A 22,247-nucleotide genomic window follows, 5' to 3' on the forward strand; every position below is an offset into this window, starting at 1 on the left:
TATGATGCATTAGGACCGTTTACTTTACCCTAGTCATTAGGACACTTTCATCCACATATTTGTGCCTCTGCTGGTCAGATCATAAATCTGATTGCAAGCCGTTGGGGTTTTCCCAGGCTACATGCAAATCAGGGTTGACCCTTTCCAGTCTGGTATAAGGTGGTAGTGGACCTTGAGCTCATTGTTAACTGTCCACGTGCCAGAAGAACAACAACTTTTGCGCAGTGTTATGATAACCATAACAGTTTTTTAATGTTCTTTTTGTCGGACTTTGATGAACATGTCAGACTGTGCTATGACTGCCTGGTGAAGTAACGATTGTAAATGTCTTTTGTACTAACTGCCAAGAAAGTGCACTATTGGTGTATTAGTATGTAAATTGGGATTAGGAGTTAGCGAGACTGTTTCATCGAGAGCGCTGCTTTTTGAAGCCTGGGTAGCTCAGTCGGTAGAGCATCAGACTTTTAATCTGAGGGTCCAGGGTTCAAGTCCCTGTTCAGGCGACATCCCTGTGCTGACTATAAATCTGATTGCAAGCCGTCGCAGTCCACAAGAAATACTGTACTCATTGAGTACGGTATTTATATGCAGTACTGCAATTTGCTTTTGAGAGTAGATTTCTTACCTATTCTCATTTCGGAATGTCCGGATGATGGATGCTACAGTGTACCTGCTCAGATTTGGCTGTACTCTTTGCCCAGCCTCCCTCATTGGTAGACCGTGGTTGACCACATGATCAACCAACGTGGCTTGATTCTCATCAGAGATTACGGTCCTTGGCCTTCCATGGCCTAACTCGTCCCCAGTCCTCCTCCTCCTCCTCCTCTTACTCTTACTCTTACTCTTACTCTCACTCTCACTCCTCTGGCTCTGCCTCTGTTTCCAATGTTGGCATCCATTGCTCCATTGAAGAGCTCACCTGTTGCCCTTTTATGCTAAAGCTCTGATTGCTAATTGTAAAACTGTGACGGGTGTTTGCCCTTGTGATGAGTCAGTGTGCATATTTGAATGGCAGTGTTCCTTGTGAAAACAAGATTTTTGCTGCATGAAACTTGTGCCAAAAGCAGAGAATTGTGTGTAGTGTTTTGAAAAATGTGTGTTTTAGAACTGCAATTTGAGTGTAAAGCAGGAATTGTGCTTGTTATCAGAATTGGTTGGTGAATGAGTTACATGTTGTGGTCATTGTGTCTCAAGTACCTGAATTTGTGTGTAAACAATTGAGAAAAACTGTAAGTGCGCATGCTCACGGATTGAATTGTGTGTGGTGAGCCGCCTGCCTTTACAGGTTTCCTGGTGTTTTCAGAGTGTAAAGTGCATGGAGGTCTGGACATTTGGATTCTTGCAGGTTAATTGAAGGTGGTAACACTTTGAAACGTCGTTCTAAATGATTGTGGGTTTTGTGTTGGAATTTGCGATATACGTAGATGTTAAGTCATGTCAGATTTTGCAAAGAATATAAATTACAAACTTCCAAGATAGTACCAATTCTGCCGCGGTGATGGTGTTTTGGTAATATTTGCATTTTGTTACATCATTTCCTTGTAGAAAGGACAGATTAAAGATTTGCATACCGCAGTCTTTTAAAATCTGCATAAACTGCAATATCTGCAGTTCAGCCGAATTTATTGTGTATTGTGGGTGCGATATGTCTATAGTGCGATAAATATTTACCTATTCAGTCTATTGCCTCTCTTTTTATAGATCATTTAATATGCAGGAATATCATGAAGTTTTTTAATGTACAGGGAGACTCCTTTTTTATGTGATTTGTTGTAATGTGTGTCATCCGCAGTTATGACTCCAACATGGACGACAGCCGGGACAACAAGAAGAACCGTTTCTCCAACACAATGGTCTTCATGGAGGAGTATCTCAACAACGTCCTGAATGACGAGCTGCCATTCCACGACGAGGAGAAAAACAAACTCACATACGAGGTCCGTCCTCACTCTTCTGCTTGCTCTCTCATTTTAGGTCTCTCTCCATCCTTCAGTGTTCAACTGGTCTCCTGTTTTCTGTTGTTTTTTTCTTTAGGTGGTGAGTTTGGCCAGACATTTGATCTACTTTGGTTTCTACAGTTTCTTTGAGCTTCTCAGACTCACTAGAACCCTGCTGGGCATCATCGACTGTAGACCCCATCCTGGATACACTGGGATTCTATTCAATGATGATGGATCAGGTACTTTCAGCTCTGGTTGCACATTGTCACCTAAGTGAGTTAAGTCATTAAGTCACATGACGGCTTGTGAGAGTCGTCAAAGTCACGTCAATGGATTGAATTGGTGCAGATGTATGTATAGAACTGATGAAGCCGAGAATAAACGGCTTCATCAGTTTTAGGCTGCAACAATCACAAAAAAAGTTCGCAAAATCCTGGAGGGAATGGATTGTGTACCTTTACAATTGTAATTTATATGCAGGTGCTGGGGCCAGCTGAGTGTATAGCCTTATATGTATGGTGCTGTTTGTCTGTTTGGATCTTTCCTGATGAGATTAGGGGCCTGTTTCAGAAAGTGGGTGAAGCCTGAGATGAGGGAAATGCTGGGTTTTCAGTTTCAGAGACTGAGATAAACTCTATATCAGTAACCCCGGCAACTTACGCCGTGAACCTGACCTGCTTGGGAGGAGGTTTACTTCAACAAACACTGAGTTTCTCTCCTCCTGCGGAGCATGAAGCGGCTGTCTGACATTTCCCCATTCAGACTTTCCATATTAAAGCACATATTGGAACGCATTTTCATCTTTAGAAACATCGAAATCCCGGTAAGATAGGCTATTAGCTTTTTTACCCAAACATGATCTTGAACATGACCGCTTTTATGATCAATCAAAGAGAATCTCCGGCCGTCGTGGATGTATCCTCAGCACAGAATAAAATCTTACACTGTCCTTCTTCAACACAGTGATTCTGTGGACATTAAGGCAGCTGTCAGGTTGGCAACAGTTGCACTGAAGCACTGAGCTACATTACTGCAGGAATCACTGTTTAAAGTAATCTGTATAAAACTGCAATCTTTCATAGTGTAGTCGCGCTGAGAGGAACATCAGTATGGTAGTCTAGTTATCATGTCAGATATGATGTGGATATTTCTGAGGATGACTGTGGTGCAGCTGAAACAAATAAATGTAGTTTAAAAGTGAGTTTTCCATTATTAGCTGCATAGTCTGAATCTGTTTTGATTAGGGCTGGGCACGTTAACGTGTGAATTAATTAACACCGACAATTATTTTATCTCAAGTTAACGCAGTTTTTATTACTATTATTAGTTTGAAAGTCAGTTGCTCACTGACTCTGAATAAAGTCAAACCCTGGGTCACAGGAGGGGCGGGATGTTTATCAGCCTGAAAATCAGTCTCCCCAAACAAGCAGCGGAGGGAGGCTTCGGCAGGCTACACTGGATGCGGCGTGTGGGAGATAAACAAAAGCGATCAATCGCCACACCGATCGCTACACACTGCATGCTGGTTAGTGTTGGAGACGATGTCGGTCTTAGGAACGTTCTTAAAATCACAGCGTAGTCTCTCGGCCCCGCGGGTTCGCTCTTTGCTCCGGTGATCAGAAAGGGAGACGAGCGACCCCTTACTATGGATAGTAACCATGGCAACGGCTTCATTAAATTAATTTTGAATTTCATTAAATACAAAATGAGCAAGATTTTAGTAATGTAAAATAGACGTCTAAAACTTAACAGTCAGTTTCAACCTAGAAACATGGAGAGGAGTAAGAGTTGAAGGAAGAGGAACAGTAGGAGTTTGAGGAGGAGATGGGATAGGAGGAAGATGAGGAGGTGGAGAACGAGAATATTTGTTATTTCTTTTGTGTTCATCATGTGAAAGGTTTCTGAGGGGGAGAACCACACGCAACATTACTACAATAATAACCAATTTGTGTTGTATTGTTTTGAATTAATCTCACCCGTGTGTCAGACTGTGTTGCAGTGTGTGTGTGTTTGTGTGTGTGTGTGTTTGTGTGTGTGCGTGTGTGTTTGTGTGTGTGTGTTTGTGCGTGTGTGTGTGCGAGTGTGTGTGTGTGTGTGTGTGTGTGTCTGTGTTTGTGTGTGTGTGTGTGTGTGTGTGTCTGTGTTTGTGTGTGTGCGTGTGTGTTTGTGTGTGTTTGTGTGTGTGTGTTTGTGCGTGTGTGTGTGTGTGTGTGTTATGTCTGAGGTCAAAGTTTGGTTTTTCAGCAAGATTGAATGGTTTTGAGGGGAGAGATTCATTTTTACCTGAAAGGATGTTTGTGGAATTGCGTTTAGAGTTTCGAGAAAAACTGTAAAATGAACGTAATGGGCTGTAGGAGAATTCCAGCACTTTATCATTCGTTAAGGAAATCCCAGTGTGGTAAACGATGAATGAGCATCGCTGTATAAAATGTAATATTGTTAATGTATTGATCCTTCTTCCACTCCTGCGTTTTCACATAAATAGCCTATCATGGTCCGCGTTGCCACGCGTTCATATTTCTAGCTCCACCCGATTATAATGGAGGCTCTGCCTTTATTTACCCGTTGCCATGGTGAATCGTAGTATCGGAGCTCCATTGATGAGGCTTTTTTTCATCCCCACGCACGCGCTTCCATCAGGTTCAGCATACTCAGAGTTGACGGAACTTATTCTGATCTGCTGTTTAGGTTTAAGCTCAGAGTTTGTTAAACCTGCTTTCTGAAATGGGGCCCTGAGGACCAAATCATGTGATGGACGCTGTGTGAGATTGTTTGGTTTTACTTTTCTAGCCTAATGTTGCAAGCTAATAATACGTTGCTATTTTCTTCCCTGTCTGAAGGAAAGAACGTGAAGCGCTCCATACATGGGATGGGTCAGATTATGTCCACCATGGTCCTCAACAGGAAGCAGTCCATGTTTGCAGGTTCAGGGGCCAGAGCAGCGGGTCTTGTGCTTGACGGACAGAGAGCGAGTAAAGATAGTATCGACAACATGGACCTGACAGTGATGGACACCAAGCTAAAGATACTGGAGATATTACAGGTAAGTGAAACCATAAAAAAATTATTATATAAAATGTATCAAATGCAATCCAGCTGTGTACTTTGTGATGCTTTTAATGTTACAGTTTTTCTCGATTGCTTAAACACATTTCCTGAAATGATGCCTCTTTTTCCCAAAACTCAAATCCACAACTTCTCACCCAATTCCCCAAACATCCTATTTTCAGGTCAAAATGAAGCTTTCCACTCAAACTCATTCAGTCTTGTTAAAACTTTGCCCTCAGACATGACACACACTGCAACACAGTCTGACACACTGGTGAGAGAAATTCAAAACAATAGTACAAAAACTGGTTATTAGTTTTTCTTCTACTCTTCCTCCTTCTTCACCTCTTACTCCTCTCCATACTGCTCTTCCTCCACCTCTTCTTCCTCTTCCTCCCCTTAGGTGTCCTTTACCTCTTTTTTTCAGATTTCTCCGAATCCATTATTCCAAAACTGGAGTGACTCTGGCCCTATTTTCTATCTATCGAAGCTTTTGATTGGTGTGTTATCAATTATGACCGTTTGTGTTTCCACCTGGGTAGCTGTGTGCTGATTGAGTGAACAATATTGAATGTTAGTGCTTTCTCGATGACCACATGGTGTAGGCAGTGAGAAATGTAGGGATTTGTGTGCAGAGTTTAGAGAAAAGGGTGTGCTTTTTGAAAAATGGAGTTTGAATTTGAAATTTTAGTTCAAAAGCCTGCTTATAGTGTTCAACTAATTGAGAAAAACTGTACGTTTTTTTTACAGTACACAATAATATACATTCAAAAAGTGTAAATTACACCTTTGAATTCCGTCTGCATGGTTTCACTTTCAGACCCAGAGGTTGCCGCTTGATTGAGATTAGAGAAAAAAAACATTTGACAACCACTCGTCACGTCACTACAGCTTTGGATTGGGAAACGATGCGCGCCATGAGCTGCAAAACAACTGCAGGATGTTGCGTTTAAATTTTTATTTTTTTAAATAGGCTACTAATGTTGATCGGGCCAGTGAGTTGCTATTTCGACTGTCCCGACGTTACTTTTTACCACCGTTATTGGCGAGCCCCGCTATATTTAGATCATATCTCAGGATATTACTGGCAACGTACATAACTTGATACTGATAAATCTGAACATTAATACGCTAAAGTTCAGCTAGTGAGAAGACTAACTCTGGGTAACACATGCTATCTAACTACTGTGGGAGATTAAGGCCTCAGACCGGGCCGGAGGCCTAAAGGGCCCTCACTCTCACACTTCATTCTCTTGGATGTAACTGTAACTTAGACTTAGATGAACTGTTGTCCTCTCAATAAATGGTATTGTTTTAAATGAGACACATATTCCAGTAAAGTTCAAATGGAGTTTAGTGATAATTTCAAACAAATACATCAAATAGTTGTGTGTCCGAGCTGGTCCCGGGAGCAGACTCCTCAAACTCCGTTTTATTTTTTATAAAGTCCTGTCTCGCTATGGTAGGACCCACCTTCTCCACCTCCACATCCACACATAATCAATTTTAAAACAATAGTGTAATCTGCCATAAAACACTTCTAAAGAAATAAGACTGAAATGTGACACTGATCAATAAGACATCATCTTGATGTTAGCAAGAAGTGTATAAGTGCATAAGACAAAAGAGAGTTAACATCAACACAAGCACAGGTTTGTGTGCTGTGTAATGTATCACATGATGACCTTCACAGCCTTCAGAGTGGAAGTTTTCTTGCAAAGGCCCTTTGTATTCATGTGTCTAGTCTTGTATGTTATCAGGCCTGAGTGCAGTTGCGAGCAACAATTTGTTAAAATCCATAAAGGCGTCATTGTCCCTCAGTCAGATATGCTATTCATTCTAAATTATGCCTCTGATACGGCCTGCTAGCAACACTGTTCGACTGGCCGGGTGTGTGTGTTGTTGCAAAATGCGAAGGCTGCAGCCTGAGCGCAACGAGGCTGAGCAAGAAGGCTGCACCCTAAAAGTTCATTGTACTTGACCATTAAAAATCTGGAACATTAGCATCTTAAACATGTTAACCGTTACCCCAGTGTTTAGTAGTTATCCAGCTAGTCGTATGGAATATTCAGACATCATTCTAAAGCTAAATGCTTAATAAAATATCTTCAACACCATATTGAGATTAGCTAATGAACCAATGTTAGTTAGGGAGCCCACTAGCAAAATACCTTTAGCTCAAAAGCAAGAGGTTATGGTAATTTGCTAAATCAGCTTTTTACCACCAGGCGCAAAAACATTGCACACATCATCAACCTGTAGGCGGTGTTAGGGCCTGGATATACTTGCTTTTAACTACACGTTTGCGTAAGCTGCCATGTGTATCCCGCATTGATAAAAAGCAAGTATATCCAGGGCTTTACAAGGAAGGTCAACGCATTTGGGCTTGGACCTCCCACATACGAAGGCGCATATCAAAAACCTTATAAAAACCTATGCGGGGGATCGAACTGAATCTCCTGGTATAGGCCACTCCCATTTCCGTCAAGACTTTTTTTCCCAGCAAAATCGCGAAAACTGGAAAACCTATTTTAATTAACTCTTCCCGAAGCGGGAAGTCCCACTGGCACCAAACGTGGCACAGACCATCTCTGGATGAAGCTGATAAAATTAAGTAGTCCCCAGGTTGATTCGCCAAAAGCTGTTCCAATTATAAGCTAACAAAACGCCAAAACACAAAAAACAGGAAGTCATTAGGTTAGTGTGTCTGATGTACACTAAACTTGGGGGCCTTATGCGGCACGCCTGCCCGACGGGCTGTATTAAATTTGGTGTCAATTGACCACTAGGTGGCGCTGTTCATTGAGATCAAATGACTCTCATAGACATACATTCATTTTATATCTCCATAACCACAGTCCCTTTAATATGAAACTCGTTTCTTCACCTTGGGCCGCCGACAACGCATGCGACATTTGATGCAATTCGGACAATTGGCGGCGCTGTTATTGCAAACTGCAAAGCAATGTAATTCGAATACATAGGATTTTGACATTACGCGAGGAATCTTGTTCATCGCCTCAGCTCACTCGTCATCTGTGGAGCGGGCAGGCGTGGCCTCCGCAGGGCAAGGGCCGCGGCTGGCGTCGGGTGGCTTGGACCCCTATCACAACTGCTTGCAGTTCTTGTTCACCTTGTTACCATGCCAGCTACTTGGTTGAGGAACGCAACAAAACATTTTTAAGGCTTTATACGTTACATGTTATCGTGTTAGCAGTAATTTCTTCCTTTCAAATAATAATAAATAATAATATGTTTAGACTGAGAAAGAATTCACCATCTGTTGAGACAACGTAGCCCGATCCCTGACCTGACAATCATGAACACTCTGATACTGCAACATGGATTTATTTTATTGGGAAAAGTTGCAGCTTTAACTCAGCCTAAGTCTCCTCTTCATCAGTTCATCCTGAATGTTCGTTTGGACTACCGCCTCTCCTTCCTGCTGTCTGTCTTTAAGAAGGAGTTTGTGGATGTTTATCCCATGGCTGACGCTGACGCCACCACTAATTTGGAGCATGCAGGTACAAACACGATGGGAGCACTCTTTCAGTCTCTTCTTTCATTTACAGTTCAATTGTTTTTTAACTTAACGCGTGCCAAAAATTACAACTTGCTGCTGAATTTAGTTCCTTTCCTTTGTTGAGTATGTGTTTTGAGTATAAAACAATTTATCCATTTATCCATTTCCACTTTTCCACATATCCGCCACGTATTAATGTAAGACTGTACAATTTATTGTATGTAAAGATACTTTGTAGCTCATGAAAATATCTTTTTCTTATTTAATTTGTGACATTTTAAATTTGTTGTTCTTTTTTGTATGTTAACTGTATTGTCTATACTCTTTTATTGCGTTTTAACTAGATATTGTGTATACAGTTCAGTTGTCTTTGTCTGTTTATTTGTTTGCATTTTAATGTTTTATGCTGCTGAATAATGAAATGGAACTTATCTTTTGTACAGGTGCAACTCAGAAATTTTGAATATTGTGGAAAACTTAATTTTCTTCTATACTTTAATCCAAAAAGTGAAACGTTCTTAAATTATAGATTCGTTTAACATAAAGTGAAATATTTCAGGCCTTTTTTTGTTTTAATCTTGATGATAATGGCTTACAGCTCATAGAAACCAAGACTCCAGTATCTCAAAATGTATTAGAATTTTAGACAAAAGAAAGCTTTAATCAGCTAATTAACTCAAAACACCTGCAAAGGTTTGGTTCTGGTGCTCACAGTGAACGTTTCCCTGATATTGAAATTTTCTGAGATGAACCTGTATGTGTGTGTGATCTACCTCAGCACACATCCTGCAGTGTAGTAAATGTGTGTGTTGTTACTTCTCCCAATGCTTCCAGACGTCCCAGTCAACATGCAAACAGGTAGAAAGAACCTAAGAAAACTCGAGACAGTGTTTACACCACATGTTTTTCCCCCTTTGAATTTAATGTGCGGTGACCCTTGGAGACCCATCCAAGTGATTCACATGTGCTTCCTGTGTTTGTAAAAAAAATTACCTATTTGCGTGTGAATGCGAATAATCTGCAAATGTAATCCTGTTGTTTAATAGCAAGTGTGTTTGTCCCTCTTCAGCCACCATCAACCTGCAGCACATTGGAGAGCAGGCAGAGGCCATGTTTGGTGTCGGGTATGTGATGCTGTACATGTACACGACGCATATATAGGACATCAGAATGTACATATTTATTCACAAGGTTTATTCATAAAACCTGCATCACATTTGAACAATATTAGCTTGGTGGGACATTTAAAAAGCTGATATATATATTGATATACATATATAGATATCAAATATTGTGTGTGTGTGTGTATAAATATATATTCACAGGAAGGGGAACAGTATCCTGGAGGTGGATGATGAAGGCGGCCGGATGTTCCTGCGGGTGCTGATCCACCTCACCATGCACGACTACGCGCCTCTTGTGTCTGGAGCTCTGCAGCTGCTCTTCAGACACTTCAGCCAGAGACAGGAAGTGCTGCACACATTTAAACAGGTACACACACACACACACACACACACACACACACACACACACACACACACACACACACACAGAATTAAAAGTGTTCACAGTCTTAGGGTGGAAAATGACTTTCAACCAGAAGCCAAAATTAAATACATTTTCCTTAAAATCTTATCTTCAAACTCACATACTTCCCAGTAAATTAAGGAAAGTGAAGGAATAGCAGAGAGCATCTATGCCAGGGGTGGGCAAACTTTTTGATTATTGGCCATACACAGACAAATATACAGTAAGTCACTGTCAGAAAAGGGACTTGTGCTCAGGTAGGAAAACAGGTTTAAGGCCCAACTGCAGACACTTGACCAACTGGATGAATTTAACAGATTTATTACCAACAAAGGGGGTCAAAACTCACAGGTGGAACAGTCCAAACATGTCCAAAATGGAGCAGTGCAGCAAAACAATTTAATTCTACAAGTAAAGCAAATGTCCAAAGTCCATCGACAAAAGAAAATACAAATATCCAGAAAACCAGGCAAGGAAAAGTATAAATCATACTGGTATCGCTCAAAACCAAAGGTACAGGCAGATGCAGACGACACGACCACATAAGACGACAAAGACTGAAAGGAAAATGAGGACTATAAATGCTGACACCAAATGAGCCGGGAACAGACAGGTGAAACAGGCATAATCTCAACTAACAGGAAACAAAGCTAGAACTGGCCACGGATGTTAACAAAATAAAACAGGAAACAGCCAGACTTAAACCAAACCCTGACAGTCAATTTCAGCATTCACTGTTTAATCAACTGTGTTAAATGTTTTCAACCACTAGTAATCCATCATTGTAGGTCAAGTAGTGTTGCCTCTAGGATGTGCAATGTACGTTCTGTATAAATTCTTAGAAATAAACTCAAGCCATATTGTTGTGTTGTTCTTTTTTTTAAAGCACCAAATAAAACTGCAGTTGGTCTGTGGGCCGTAGTTTGGCCAACCCATGCTCTATGTACACTAATTGAAAGTAACACAATTATACCTTTCACAGAACCTTCTCACAGATGTGTCATATAATAAACTTAATATTACATATGCCAATTGAGAAGCTGTAACTATAAAACTGACCTAGTGGCCGGCCATCAACAAAATTATCCATTAATTGTTATATTTGAGATTCCAGACAGCGCACCAAACCTCATTAACAAAAGTAATGCTTTTATTCTTCTCACTTCTGTCTCCTCGTTGATATGTTTTTTCATTGTAGTGACATATTTCTTGCCGTCATGAGAAACTGACTTTTCAGTTTATACTGACAAAGATTTATTTTTATGGATGGCAGTGTTTTTTATGGACTCTTTAAACTGCAGCCTAACTACACTCAGTATATTACTGTAGATGTCATTATCATGCACTGCCTAGGGACTGTGTCTTGGGTTGCTGACTCATCAGTGTCCCAGTGTTCACTGAATAAATAACCTAATCAGTAGCAGAAAACAGGTCACTTCATAATCATTCACTATCTATTGAACAGAAAAGTAATTTATTACACACCCCTCCATGGAGGACTACTACAAATACACAGCTGTGCATTATGGGAAGTGCTGTTTGTATTGTATTGAGGTAGGCTGTGAGTTATTAAGCCTGGATAGCTCAGTTAGTAGAGCGTCAGACTTCCTGTCCCTGTCCAGGTGACTAGTTTATTGTGCCTGCTATCGTCATCGTTCATGGATGGAAAAATGGTGCATATGGACAGAACTTGCAGACATTCCAGAAACATTCATGTCAAAAGTACCAGAAGAACAACAACTTCTGCCCCTAAGCTGTCATTTTCTAACCATAACAGTTTAGCTGCACCACAAAAACAGGCTGCCTGGAAGTTGGCAGTAATTCTTTTTAAGGGTCTTTTTGTCAGAATAAACATTTTGAGCCATGTCAGATGTGCTTTTACTGGTGGTGAGATCACATGGAGGTGAAGTAAATACTATACAGTTCTTGTATACAAACTTCCAAGAAATGTACACTATCCACCTGGTTCTTGATGTCCATCCATCCATCCATCAACCACTTATCCTGCATAAAGGGTCGCAGGGGGCTGGAGCCAATCTCAGCTGACATTGGTACACCAGTCCATCGCAGGGCCACACATAGACAAACAACCACTCATGCTCACACCCAAGGGCAATTTAGGGTCACCAATTAACCTATTCTGCATGTCTTTGGATGGTGGGACACCCGGAGAGAATCGGACACAGGGAGAACATAAAAACTCCGCACAGAAAGGCCGGGGCAACCGTGACCTTCTTGCTGTGAGGCGACAGTGCTAACCACTGCAACACAGTGCCGCCGATTCTTGATGTATTATCATATAAATTGGGATTTTGACGTAACCTGATGATGTCCTCGAGAGGGCTATTTTCTTGAAGCCTGGGTAGCTCAGTCGGTAGAGCATCAGACTTTTAATCTGAGGGTTCAGGGTTTAAGTCCCTGTTCAGGCGACTCGTTTATTGTGCCTGCTATCGTCATCATTCCAAAACAACAACAAGTTCCGCACTTACCCAGTGTTATGGTAACCATGCCAGTTTAGCTCCACCAAAAAAACAGGCTCCCTGGAAGTTTGCACTAAGTCTTTTTAATGGGCTTTTTGTCAGACTGATGAACATGTCAGACTGTGCTATGACTGCCTGGCGAAGTAAAGATTATACATATATTGTGTTCTAACTGCCAAGAAAGGCGACTAGTTTATTGTGCCTGTTGTCGTCGTCATTCATGGATGGAAGTATGATGCATTAGGACCGTTTACTTTACCCTAGTCATTAGGACACTTTCATCCACATATTTGTGCCTCTGCTGGTCAGATCATAAATCTGATTGCAAGCCGTTGGGGTTTTCCCAGGCTACATGCAAATCAGGGTCGACCCTATCCTTGTGAGAAGAATTTGGTTATGGACCTTAAGATGACTGTTAACTGTCAAAAGTGCCAGAAGAACAACAAGTTCTGCTCTTAAGTAGTTTATTCTATCATTCATGGACGGAAGAATTGTGTATTTTGGATAAAACAGACTTATTAAGGGGAACGTCTAATTTAATCTTAGGATCCAGGGTTCAACTCCCTGTTTACGTGATAGACTTCTTTTGCAATCTGCCTACGGCATCAATTTGACGCAGAAGTACAAATTGTCCTTAACAAGACATTTTGTGTTGGTGTAGTTTCGGGTCAATATGACTACCACCGATGTAGGGTTAAGGTTTGATAGCATTTGATCTAAATCAGTTATCAAAATCAGCGAATCTAATCTGAATGATTTTGAATCAGTATAAGAGGAAATGCAGAAACAGATTGACTTACCAACCCATTATGTGCAGGGTACTAGGGCTGTCCCCGACTAGGGATTTACATAGTCGAATCAGAATCAAGTCTTGCCATGGTGGCTCCACTTTAATCTTGAGAAGTTGCAGAGCTGCAGTTTCTATTCATTCAATTTACACTGTACATTCCCAGCTAAAGTGAGGCTTTTTGAAGACCCTTTTCTCTCTCTCTCTCTCTCTCTCTCTCTCTCTCTCTCTCTCGCCTGTCAGTCACCTGTGTTGTGCAGAGTTCCGTGCATTCTGTGCTGCTCACAACTGCATGCACGTCGCGGTTTGTTGCGGGTCTATTTCAAGTAGCCGGCTATTTAAAAACGATATAATGTTCTTTGTGTGGTTCATCAACGGTAATAAATTATCTGCAAGTCCTGCGAGGTGCGGACAACTCGGCACAACACCAGTGAAGCTGGAGCTCCGTCTCTTCAGTAAGTGTTCCTCTGCTGCCTCTGCACACACACATACACGCTACGCCTACACATGCGCACTGATGACCCAGGGTTAGGGTTACAATTTAGGATTTATTGACGCACTTTAAAAACATTTATTAAAAGCAGGGCACTCGTTAATCCTCCAGATGTTTCTCTGTGCATCCGCAGGTCCAGTTGCTCATCTCAGCCAATGATGTGGAGAACTACAAGCTGATAAAGACGGATCTGGATCGCCTCCGAACGCTGGTGGAGAAATCTGAACTGTGGGTGGAGAAGAAGAGCACAGGTGGAGGAGATGGGCAGAAAGACAAGAAGGAGAGTAGAGAGGTGAGGAGCAAAAAACATGATTATTTTTGCCTATTATGCCTATTATATATATAATAGGCATGATATTAAAAAAGTAAAACACTTTTGAGGCCACTGGAGGAGCACATGTGAATATGTAAAATTCCCAACATCTGGCTTAATAATATCCTGTATTACAGGTTTTCACAATTGCTAAGACACATTTATTGAAACCTTCACCCATATTCTCAAAACTTTAAACACAAAACACAGTCTTTAAACAACATTCACTAAACCCCTGACTCTTCTGGCAAAATCAAACACTTGCTTCAAAACCATTGGATCTGTGCTGAAAAATCAAACAATGCTTTCAAAACATAAACACAGCCAGTCAATATGCAAAACACTACAGAGCATTCTTTAAACACTACATCAAAATATTGAGAACACAGCGTCCAGGGCATGTAGTTACAGAAAAATTGTTTTTGCGTAGAGGAAACACATTTTCCAATTTAAAAAGTATAGTAATCACAAGTTAGTACAGTAAATATATAGTATACTGTAAATACTGTAAAGGCCCATTTATACTCCTGCGTAGGGTCTACGTGCGTACCTATGCCGTAGGCTACGCACGTAGCCATGCATTTATACTTGTGCATAGGTGTGTCCGTCACTCTGCAATTACACCCCCAAACGCTAGTCGGCAGTAGCGCTACAGCAACTTTTGCTGCAGAGCAGGCTAACTTCCGGTTTAGCACTCCAGTAACGTCAATGGCGGTAAAATTGTATATGTGCGGCTGTTGTTGCCTTTTCTAATGTTACCGACCGAATGGACCACATTCTGATAGTGAAGCGAGTCATTTCGCTCGGGTTGCGACGGTCAAATATTTTTATTCACTGTTACAGCCGCCGTTTTGGCCGCTAGTAAATGTTACTTCAGAGAGCGAGGTGCTTCCGGTCGGCTCGGAGGCATTGCGAGGCTACCCAGCCGACCAATCACAGAGCTTACGGTCCCTGTCGACTCGACGTGTAGTTAAATTTTTGAGGAGGTGCACATCAGGCGACGGCGTAGCCTCTGCGTAGCCCCGTAGCCTACGTCGTCACCTACACCATCGATTCGACGCAGAAGTATAAATTACACTTAAGTAATACAGTATTGGATATCTGTATTTTCAAATACAGTAAGCAACAAAGAAAACTATAAATGGAAAGCACATTACACTCAAAAAGCAAAGGAGAAAAACCTTCGGAAGTGCTGGATGATGCCTTAATGTAACAACACTCCTCACATATCTCACCACAGGCCAAATCCATTGTCTGTAAGAGATTTTCCGTAGTAAATGAGTTTCGGTCATAGACCTTCCACCATCAGGCAGAGAAAAATTCTTCTGTTGGATTGAAGTAGCCTAAGGGCTGTAGGATGAAGGTAAGCATTTATGAATCACTGGTTGCTGGTTTACACTGAACCACTTGCTTAGTGGGACGCCACAGTGAAAGCTGACATTGTCCCGTAGACAGGAAGTACTGCCGGCCGATGATCCTGCTGCTCACGTTCAAGCACAAAAATTCAAGGACAACCCAGAAAAGTAAGACATGTTCAGTGTTATATAGCCCCAAGGTCAAATGACAGTAAAGAACCTGTCGCTTCCATACTTAAAGCTTGGTCAAAGTGTGACAATGCCAATACGCTGGCCAGTGACGTGACCACATTTTGGTTTGATCACATGATTAGAAACAAGTGTGCAGAATTCTGAGTTGTTGTGTGTAAACAATGACAGCTGTGTTGTAGTTGTGTTTACTTTTGCCGCATGTATTTACCATTTTGCAACACAAGTGCCTCACAGTGCAAAATGTGTTTTAATGAGTGAGAATGTGTTTAGAGTTTTGCAAGAAAAGTGGATGAGATTTGCAAACAATGTCTTAGTGACCTGAAGTTAGTGTTTTAGCAATTGTGAAAAACTGTAAGGCAGCTAAATATAAAAAAAATAAACAAATGCAAATAAACCTTTACAAACCTTCATCAAGGTGTCAAACAACAAAACTAACTCGAGAATTCTCTGTTTTAGTTTTCTGTTCACAATGATGTTCATGTGAGTCACTGCTGGCATATATCATATCACCTGCAATGTTATTGGTCAAGGTAAAGTTATTCTTTTGTTTTGACACCCTAATGAATACTTGTGGAGGCTGACATGTGTTGGCATCTTAGAATTATTTAGTAATTTAATAAATTGATTATTATTTACCAATATCTACCTGTGTCTGGACATGAAAATTCTTCTGCCACAACTGATATGACTGGGTCAAATTTGTTTCCAAATTTTCTAAATTGGACACAGAATTAAAAAGTAGGGGGAAAGAGAGATGAGAAGGTGGAGAGAAGGGCAGTATCATCAGCATACAGCTTTGCTTTGAGAGAGTGTTCATTAAGGGAGATGAGGTCAATGTTACTTCATGATTATTGTTTAACACTTAAAGACATTCTTTTTCAGAACTTGTAGGTGGGATCTTCATATCTAGATGACTGAGCCACATTCAAAGCTGCTGTAAATAACTGTAGAAGAACTAACAATGTATAAGCCCTTACTAACTCAAAGTCTGTATTTAAGCCAGAAACAGAGCAATCCTTTTGGAATAAAATACTTTAATAATTAGATTACTCATAAAACTAAACCACTAAAAACTCAAACTAAACAAACCTTTGCATCCCGGTTCTTTAACTTAACTGTACTTAACGTTGGTGTGGGGCTTGCTGGTGTCTTAGGTGCAACTACATGGTTCTGGGTTGACATTGGGTTTTGGACTTTTGTTGCATGTCACGCCTCTCTCTCTCTCTCACTTTATTGTTTGTTTGTACTGTGAAATAAAGGTATAATTCTCCCCTAAAAAGTCTTTATAGCACCATTTTGTCATTGTCATATATCTTATACACACTTATACTGCATATCAAACTATTAAAGCAACAACTTAACAAGCAATAATCCATTTAAACAAACTGAACTACCATTTTACTTGTCTTCATCATTCAGTCTGATATTGTGTTCATTTTAGTTGATTTCTGTTTGCGAGAGGGGGGTTGTTTTCTTTTGTTTTGCTCCAAACCATTCAATAGTGAGTGATGTATCAATCCTGCGAAGTCAGTTTTGGTCCACCCGGCAACTGCGGTAGCGGTTGCTTGGAGCTATTAACATTTACCACGATAATCAAAGCAGATAGATGTTGAGTTGTTATTTCTGTAAGCTGACTTACAATAACAAGCTAGGCTGTTTCGGTGAAGTAATTTCCTCTGCGGTGATTTATTGTGGTTCAACAGCTCCTTTATGCAGTATTATTGCCATTTTTGTATTGTTTTTGCAATTACTTCATTTATGCAATAATGCATAGTAAGTGTATATAGCTACTAGGTGCTTGTCGAAGTCACACAACTGTTGCTAAGCAAATTTCTTTCTGAAGTTTGAGCGTGTTTTTTTCACACGATCCTTACCTTCACATTCAACAAATCAACAAAATAAACAGTTAAACAACATAAAACATGGCAAAACTTACAGCTTCCAAGTTTGAAGTCTTGTCACAGACAGCCTGTGGCGATACGTTCTTGCACTTAAACCATTCATTTTTGAAGCAGTGATTTATTCATTTAACACGCACTGAAGTGTAAAGAACGTATGAACATAGCGGTTGTTGCGGTTGGCTTGTCAATAGCATGGTATTTACATTTTACGGTTATCGCGACAATGTACAGCTGCAAACATCTTATGCTCACTTCTTGCCACTTGATGCTGTAGCTAGCTACTTGGTAAATTGACATCCCTACTCTTTATCCCGTCTATAAAGGTCTATAGGTTGATTTATTTTTAAGACCTATTTGAATTGCCAAACAAATTGGAAATGTGGGCAGTGATTCAGAGGTCCATTCAAAGATTCAAAATTGAAGACATGGCTTAAAGTACACCACAATATTTGCTGTGTCATGAGGCCCGAGACAAGTTTTTATAATTTGGGCAGTAAAGTTCCTAACTAACTATCAATCAATAACCAAAGGCCAGGAAGAAGTAGTTTTGGTGTGGAGATGGCTTGTCTATTCGCATAGTTTATTTTTAACATCAGATTTATTTAGTTAAAATGAAGTTCAGTTAGCTACAAGGGTACCTGAGGGTCAGCGTGACGTACATTTCTTCATGTGCAGCCCAAAATTTATTATCACGTATATGTGTTTAGGATCAAAACACATATACTGTATTCATGTAATAGTTTGATTTGTGATTCAAGTGTGTATAATGTAGTACCATACCCAGAGAGAACTGCATATGCTGTCTTAACCTCTGCATCCTCCAGGGGGCATCTGAAGACTCAACATCCAAGAATGAGAAACTGGATAAGGGCAACGAGAACTACCAGAGAGTCAAAGAGGTGAGAACACTTGGTAATCTGTTTTGTTTTGTTTCGGTCTCCACCGTCGCTGTGATGTTTTTCTGCAGTGTGCTTCCAACAGATCACTTGTCAATCAATAAATGTGGGCAGGACTGTGATGTCGCTTTCTGTTGATGAGGTTCTTTGATGTGGTGCGCTTGTCTTTGTCTCTTCAGCAATGGTTGCTTTCATTGCTCAGAATAATTACATTTAATAATTATTTCCACCCCACAGACAATAATGTCAAATTCCACAAGTGTGAATAAATAGGATAAAGATTGTTTTTAAATCTATCTTTATACAAAACAAAAATAAAAATTTCTCCCGCTTACATGGACTCTGAAATGATCCATTCCTAACATGACAACACTGTAAGAAACGACGGACATAATCCACATTCCTCGTTTTGTTTAAAAGTACATTATCAAGTTCAGCCAATCAAAAAGATTATTTGCCTCTTCTTTCGTCTGATCGATTTTGTCTTCCAAATGTTCAGTTGTTGCCGCTATGTGTCCAATCTCCAAAGTCTAAATTATCTTGTACTTTCTTAAATTGCTTAATGAGCTTTCAAACAATTAATATTTATAATCACAAGCCTTGCCAGCAAATCACACTAACTGGCACAAAGGAATTTAATCAAATTATCTATAAAATTCATTTTAATTCCGACCATTTTACTGCGAAGTGCTCTCAACTCTTGAACCCTGCTGTTGTTTGACAGAATCATCATCTTTCAGCCTTTTAGTCTTATGACTGGTGCAGCTTTACTTCCACTCTAAGGTATCATACAATTTTAAACTGACAGCTGGAACTTGTTAAGTTTATATTCAGTTGTATTCTGTTTGCCTCAAGTTTTATCCCGAACACTAAAACACTTCATCCTCAGCCAGCCATCTTTTCAGAAAAGATCCAAAAATGCTATAATGTTTAAGTACCTCGTTACATGAATTCAGACTTTTAACTTAGACAAAACAAACTCAGCAGACTTCCTGTCCCTACAATAACTCGTGATAGATACTTCTGGCTTCGGGAACCTTCCCGACTACTTTGAAACACCCTTGCTCAAAAAGCTCTCCCTCAACCCTACTCAAGTTGAGAACTATCGGCCAGTTTCACTTCTACCCTTTTTATCCAAAGCTATCAACGGGCATTCTTCCAACAGGTCTCAGAATAACTCTCACTGAATGACCTCCTAGATCCATTTCATTCTGGTTTTAGGAGTGGCCGCTCTACTGAAATGGCTCTTGTGTCTGTGACAGAAGCCCTAAGGTCAGCTAAAGCTGCAGCCCAATCCTCAGTTCTTATCCTGCTTGACCTATCAGCTGCCTTTGACACAGTCAGCCACAGGATCCTCATCTCAGCAATGGGCATCTCGGGTAAAACACTCCTGTGGTTCGAATCCTACCTCTCTGGGCGTTCCTACAATGTGTTGCGTCAAGGACAATTATCTTCCTCCCACTGCCTCTCCACAGGGGGGCCCCAAGGCTCAGTGCTACGGTCCCTTCTCTTCTCAATTTACACCACCTCACCGGGGCCAATCAATTTCCTGGCACAGCTTCTCTTACCACTGCTACGCAGACGATACGCAGCTCTACCTATCCTTCCCGCCAGAGGACCCCAGTGTCTCGACGTGGATCTCGGACTGTCCTCTCAGACATATCTGCATGGATGAAGGCCTGCCACCTTCAACTAAATAATTAATAATCCAAGTAATGTATCCACCATAATATCATACTACAAATTGACTCCTCAACCATCACTCCAACCAGGGTGGTGAGAAACTTGGGTGTCATGATTGATGACCAGCTGTCCTTTTCAGACCATGTTGCTGCTGTCTCTCGGTCGTGCCGCTTTTCTCTATACAACATCTGAAAAATCAGGCCCTAGCTCACCCAGTATGCCACCCAGCTTCTGGTACAGGCCATGGTTATCTCTCGCCTCAACTATTGTAATGCCCTCCTGGCAGGTCTTCCATCTCGTGCGGTGAAACCCTTACAAATGGTTCAGAATGCAGCAGGGAGTCTGGTTTTCAGTCAACCCAAAAGGACTCATGTCCCTCCATTACTCTGTGACCTCCACTGGCTCCCCGTGGCCTCCAGAATCAAATTCAAGTCAGTAATGCTGCATACAGAGTGACTACTGGGTCTGCACCATCTACCTAAACTCCATAATACAAGTTAATGTTCCTTCCCGGCCGCTACGCTCCTCCAACGAACGCCGCCTGGCTCTGCCATCCCTTCACACAAAGCGACCTCAGTCCCGGCTGTTCTCATCTGTGACACCACGATGGTGGAACGAGCTACCACACACCATCAGAGCAGGGGCGTCCCTCTCTAACTTCAAGAAGCTCCTGAAAACTCATCTCTTCCGAGAAACCTTTCTCTTATAACACCTCTAACCCCTAACCTCTAACATGCACTTTCTGTGCTCTTCTTCTTCTATCCACTACAATTATCTTGTATTGATTGCACTTTTTGTTAACTATTATTTCCTTCCCTAGGTATTAACCCCAGTGATGTGATATGTGCTATTAGCTCTTACTAGTATTTATTATCGCTCTTACTAGTATGTATTATCAGTTGTAAATCTCTACTGTATTTGATGCTCTGTTGATGCTTGTATGTTGTTCCTCAAATGTAAGATGCTTTGGATAAAAGCAATGTAACAGAAATATAGATTTTAACTAAATTAGTCCTCACTCTTTGTTTATTAAACATGCACATTCCTTTTAAATATATTGGTTTTCTATGGTTTTAAACAACTTTTGGATACTTTTAGGTAGTGATTTATTTATTTGCTTACCCTTGTGACTTGTGGGTTCATTTATTAGAGGTTGTGTGCACAATTCACATGACTAACTTTTGTTGTATGGAAATGTAATTTGTATTTCTTCCCTGCGTCCACACGGTAAGTAATACACAGAAGTTTTAGTGAACAGTAAAACTTGTATTATTACCTTTGTCATGCCTGATTTTGAAAATCCTTATTTTTGAATCGCCTTAGACATAATAGCTTTAAAACATTTTAGATGTGGCTTCCAGCATCACTTAAAGAAAAGTGGACACTCAAGAAAACTTACTTGTTCAATTTCAGCTGTGTTTGTTTTAAGTTTGCTCTGTGAATTGAAGCATTATGGATTTAGTCCTACTTAAATTCAGCTATATTTTGTTCAAATCAAACCAAATATTTGCTTCACAACAGTCTCAATAAGATGTTTTAGATTTTTTCCACAGCAAAAAACAATTTGATGAAAATAATTTACAGTATGTAAGCGGTTAAACAACAATGAGCCAAACACTGAGCCTTGGGGAACCCCAGAAGTTTATAAAGTCTAAAATAACTTAAATCGATGGGATTGTTCTTCAAGTGCTCAACCCAAAATCCATTAATTCATCCACACAGTAAGTAATGCATGGAATTGTAAGTGAAATTCTTTAAGTCAATAATGAGATCCTCTCATACTTTATGCTTCGTAAAATTAAATATATAGAATAGACTTATTTACTGGCGACCTGTCCAGGGTGTACCCCGCCTTGCGCCCAATGTCTGCTGGGATTGGCTCCAGCCCCCCCGTGACCCTGTATGCAGGATAAGCGGTTGACGATGGATGGATGGATGGATGGAATAGACTTATTTGCTTTGGTTTCATTTAAAGCTGATATTGTGACTTCAACCAGAAAAAAATGATTTCAGACAATTCAGCTTTATGCAGCATAAGTTTGTGAACTAAGAAGTCAAGTGGAGAGTAAATTAACTCTTATTAATGTTAAGAAGCAAATGAAATAGCTT

General features: G+C 40.6%; 1 protein-coding gene and 2 non-coding genes across 4 annotated transcripts in view; all 3 read left to right on the forward strand.

Moving 5' to 3' along the window:
- Nucleotides 1-22,247, forward strand: part of itpr3 (inositol 1,4,5-trisphosphate receptor, type 3) — a 104,288-nt gene that overhangs the window by 50,412 nt on the left and 31,629 nt on the right. For both annotated transcript variants that reach the window (XM_046055563.1, XM_046055565.1), the window contains exons 21-28: nt 1,793-1,937; nt 2,035-2,179; nt 4,781-4,983; nt 8,392-8,512; nt 9,581-9,635; nt 9,837-10,002; nt 13,932-14,090; nt 18,384-18,458. In XM_046055563.1, coding sequence (XP_045911519.1) covers nt 1,793-1,937; nt 2,035-2,179; nt 4,781-4,983; nt 8,392-8,512; nt 9,581-9,635; nt 9,837-10,002; nt 13,932-14,090; nt 18,384-18,458 — 1,069 coding nt within the window. The remainder of the gene's footprint in view (nt 1-1,792; nt 1,938-2,034; nt 2,180-4,780; nt 4,984-8,391; nt 8,513-9,580; nt 9,636-9,836; nt 10,003-13,931; nt 14,091-18,383; nt 18,459-22,247) is intronic.
- trnak-uuu lies at nt 431-503 on the forward strand. Its single transcript has one exon. It is a non-coding gene; the product is annotated as a tRNA-Lys (tRNA).
- Nucleotides 12,395-12,467, forward strand: trnak-uuu. The gene has a single exon. It is a non-coding gene; the product is annotated as a tRNA-Lys (tRNA).

The sequence above is a fragment of the Micropterus dolomieu genome, linkage group LG08 (genome assembly GCF_021292245.1).
Source record: "Micropterus dolomieu isolate WLL.071019.BEF.003 ecotype Adirondacks linkage group LG08, ASM2129224v1, whole genome shotgun sequence".
In the NCBI taxonomy this organism is placed as follows: Eukaryota; Metazoa; Chordata; class Actinopteri; order Centrarchiformes; family Centrarchidae; genus Micropterus; species Micropterus dolomieu.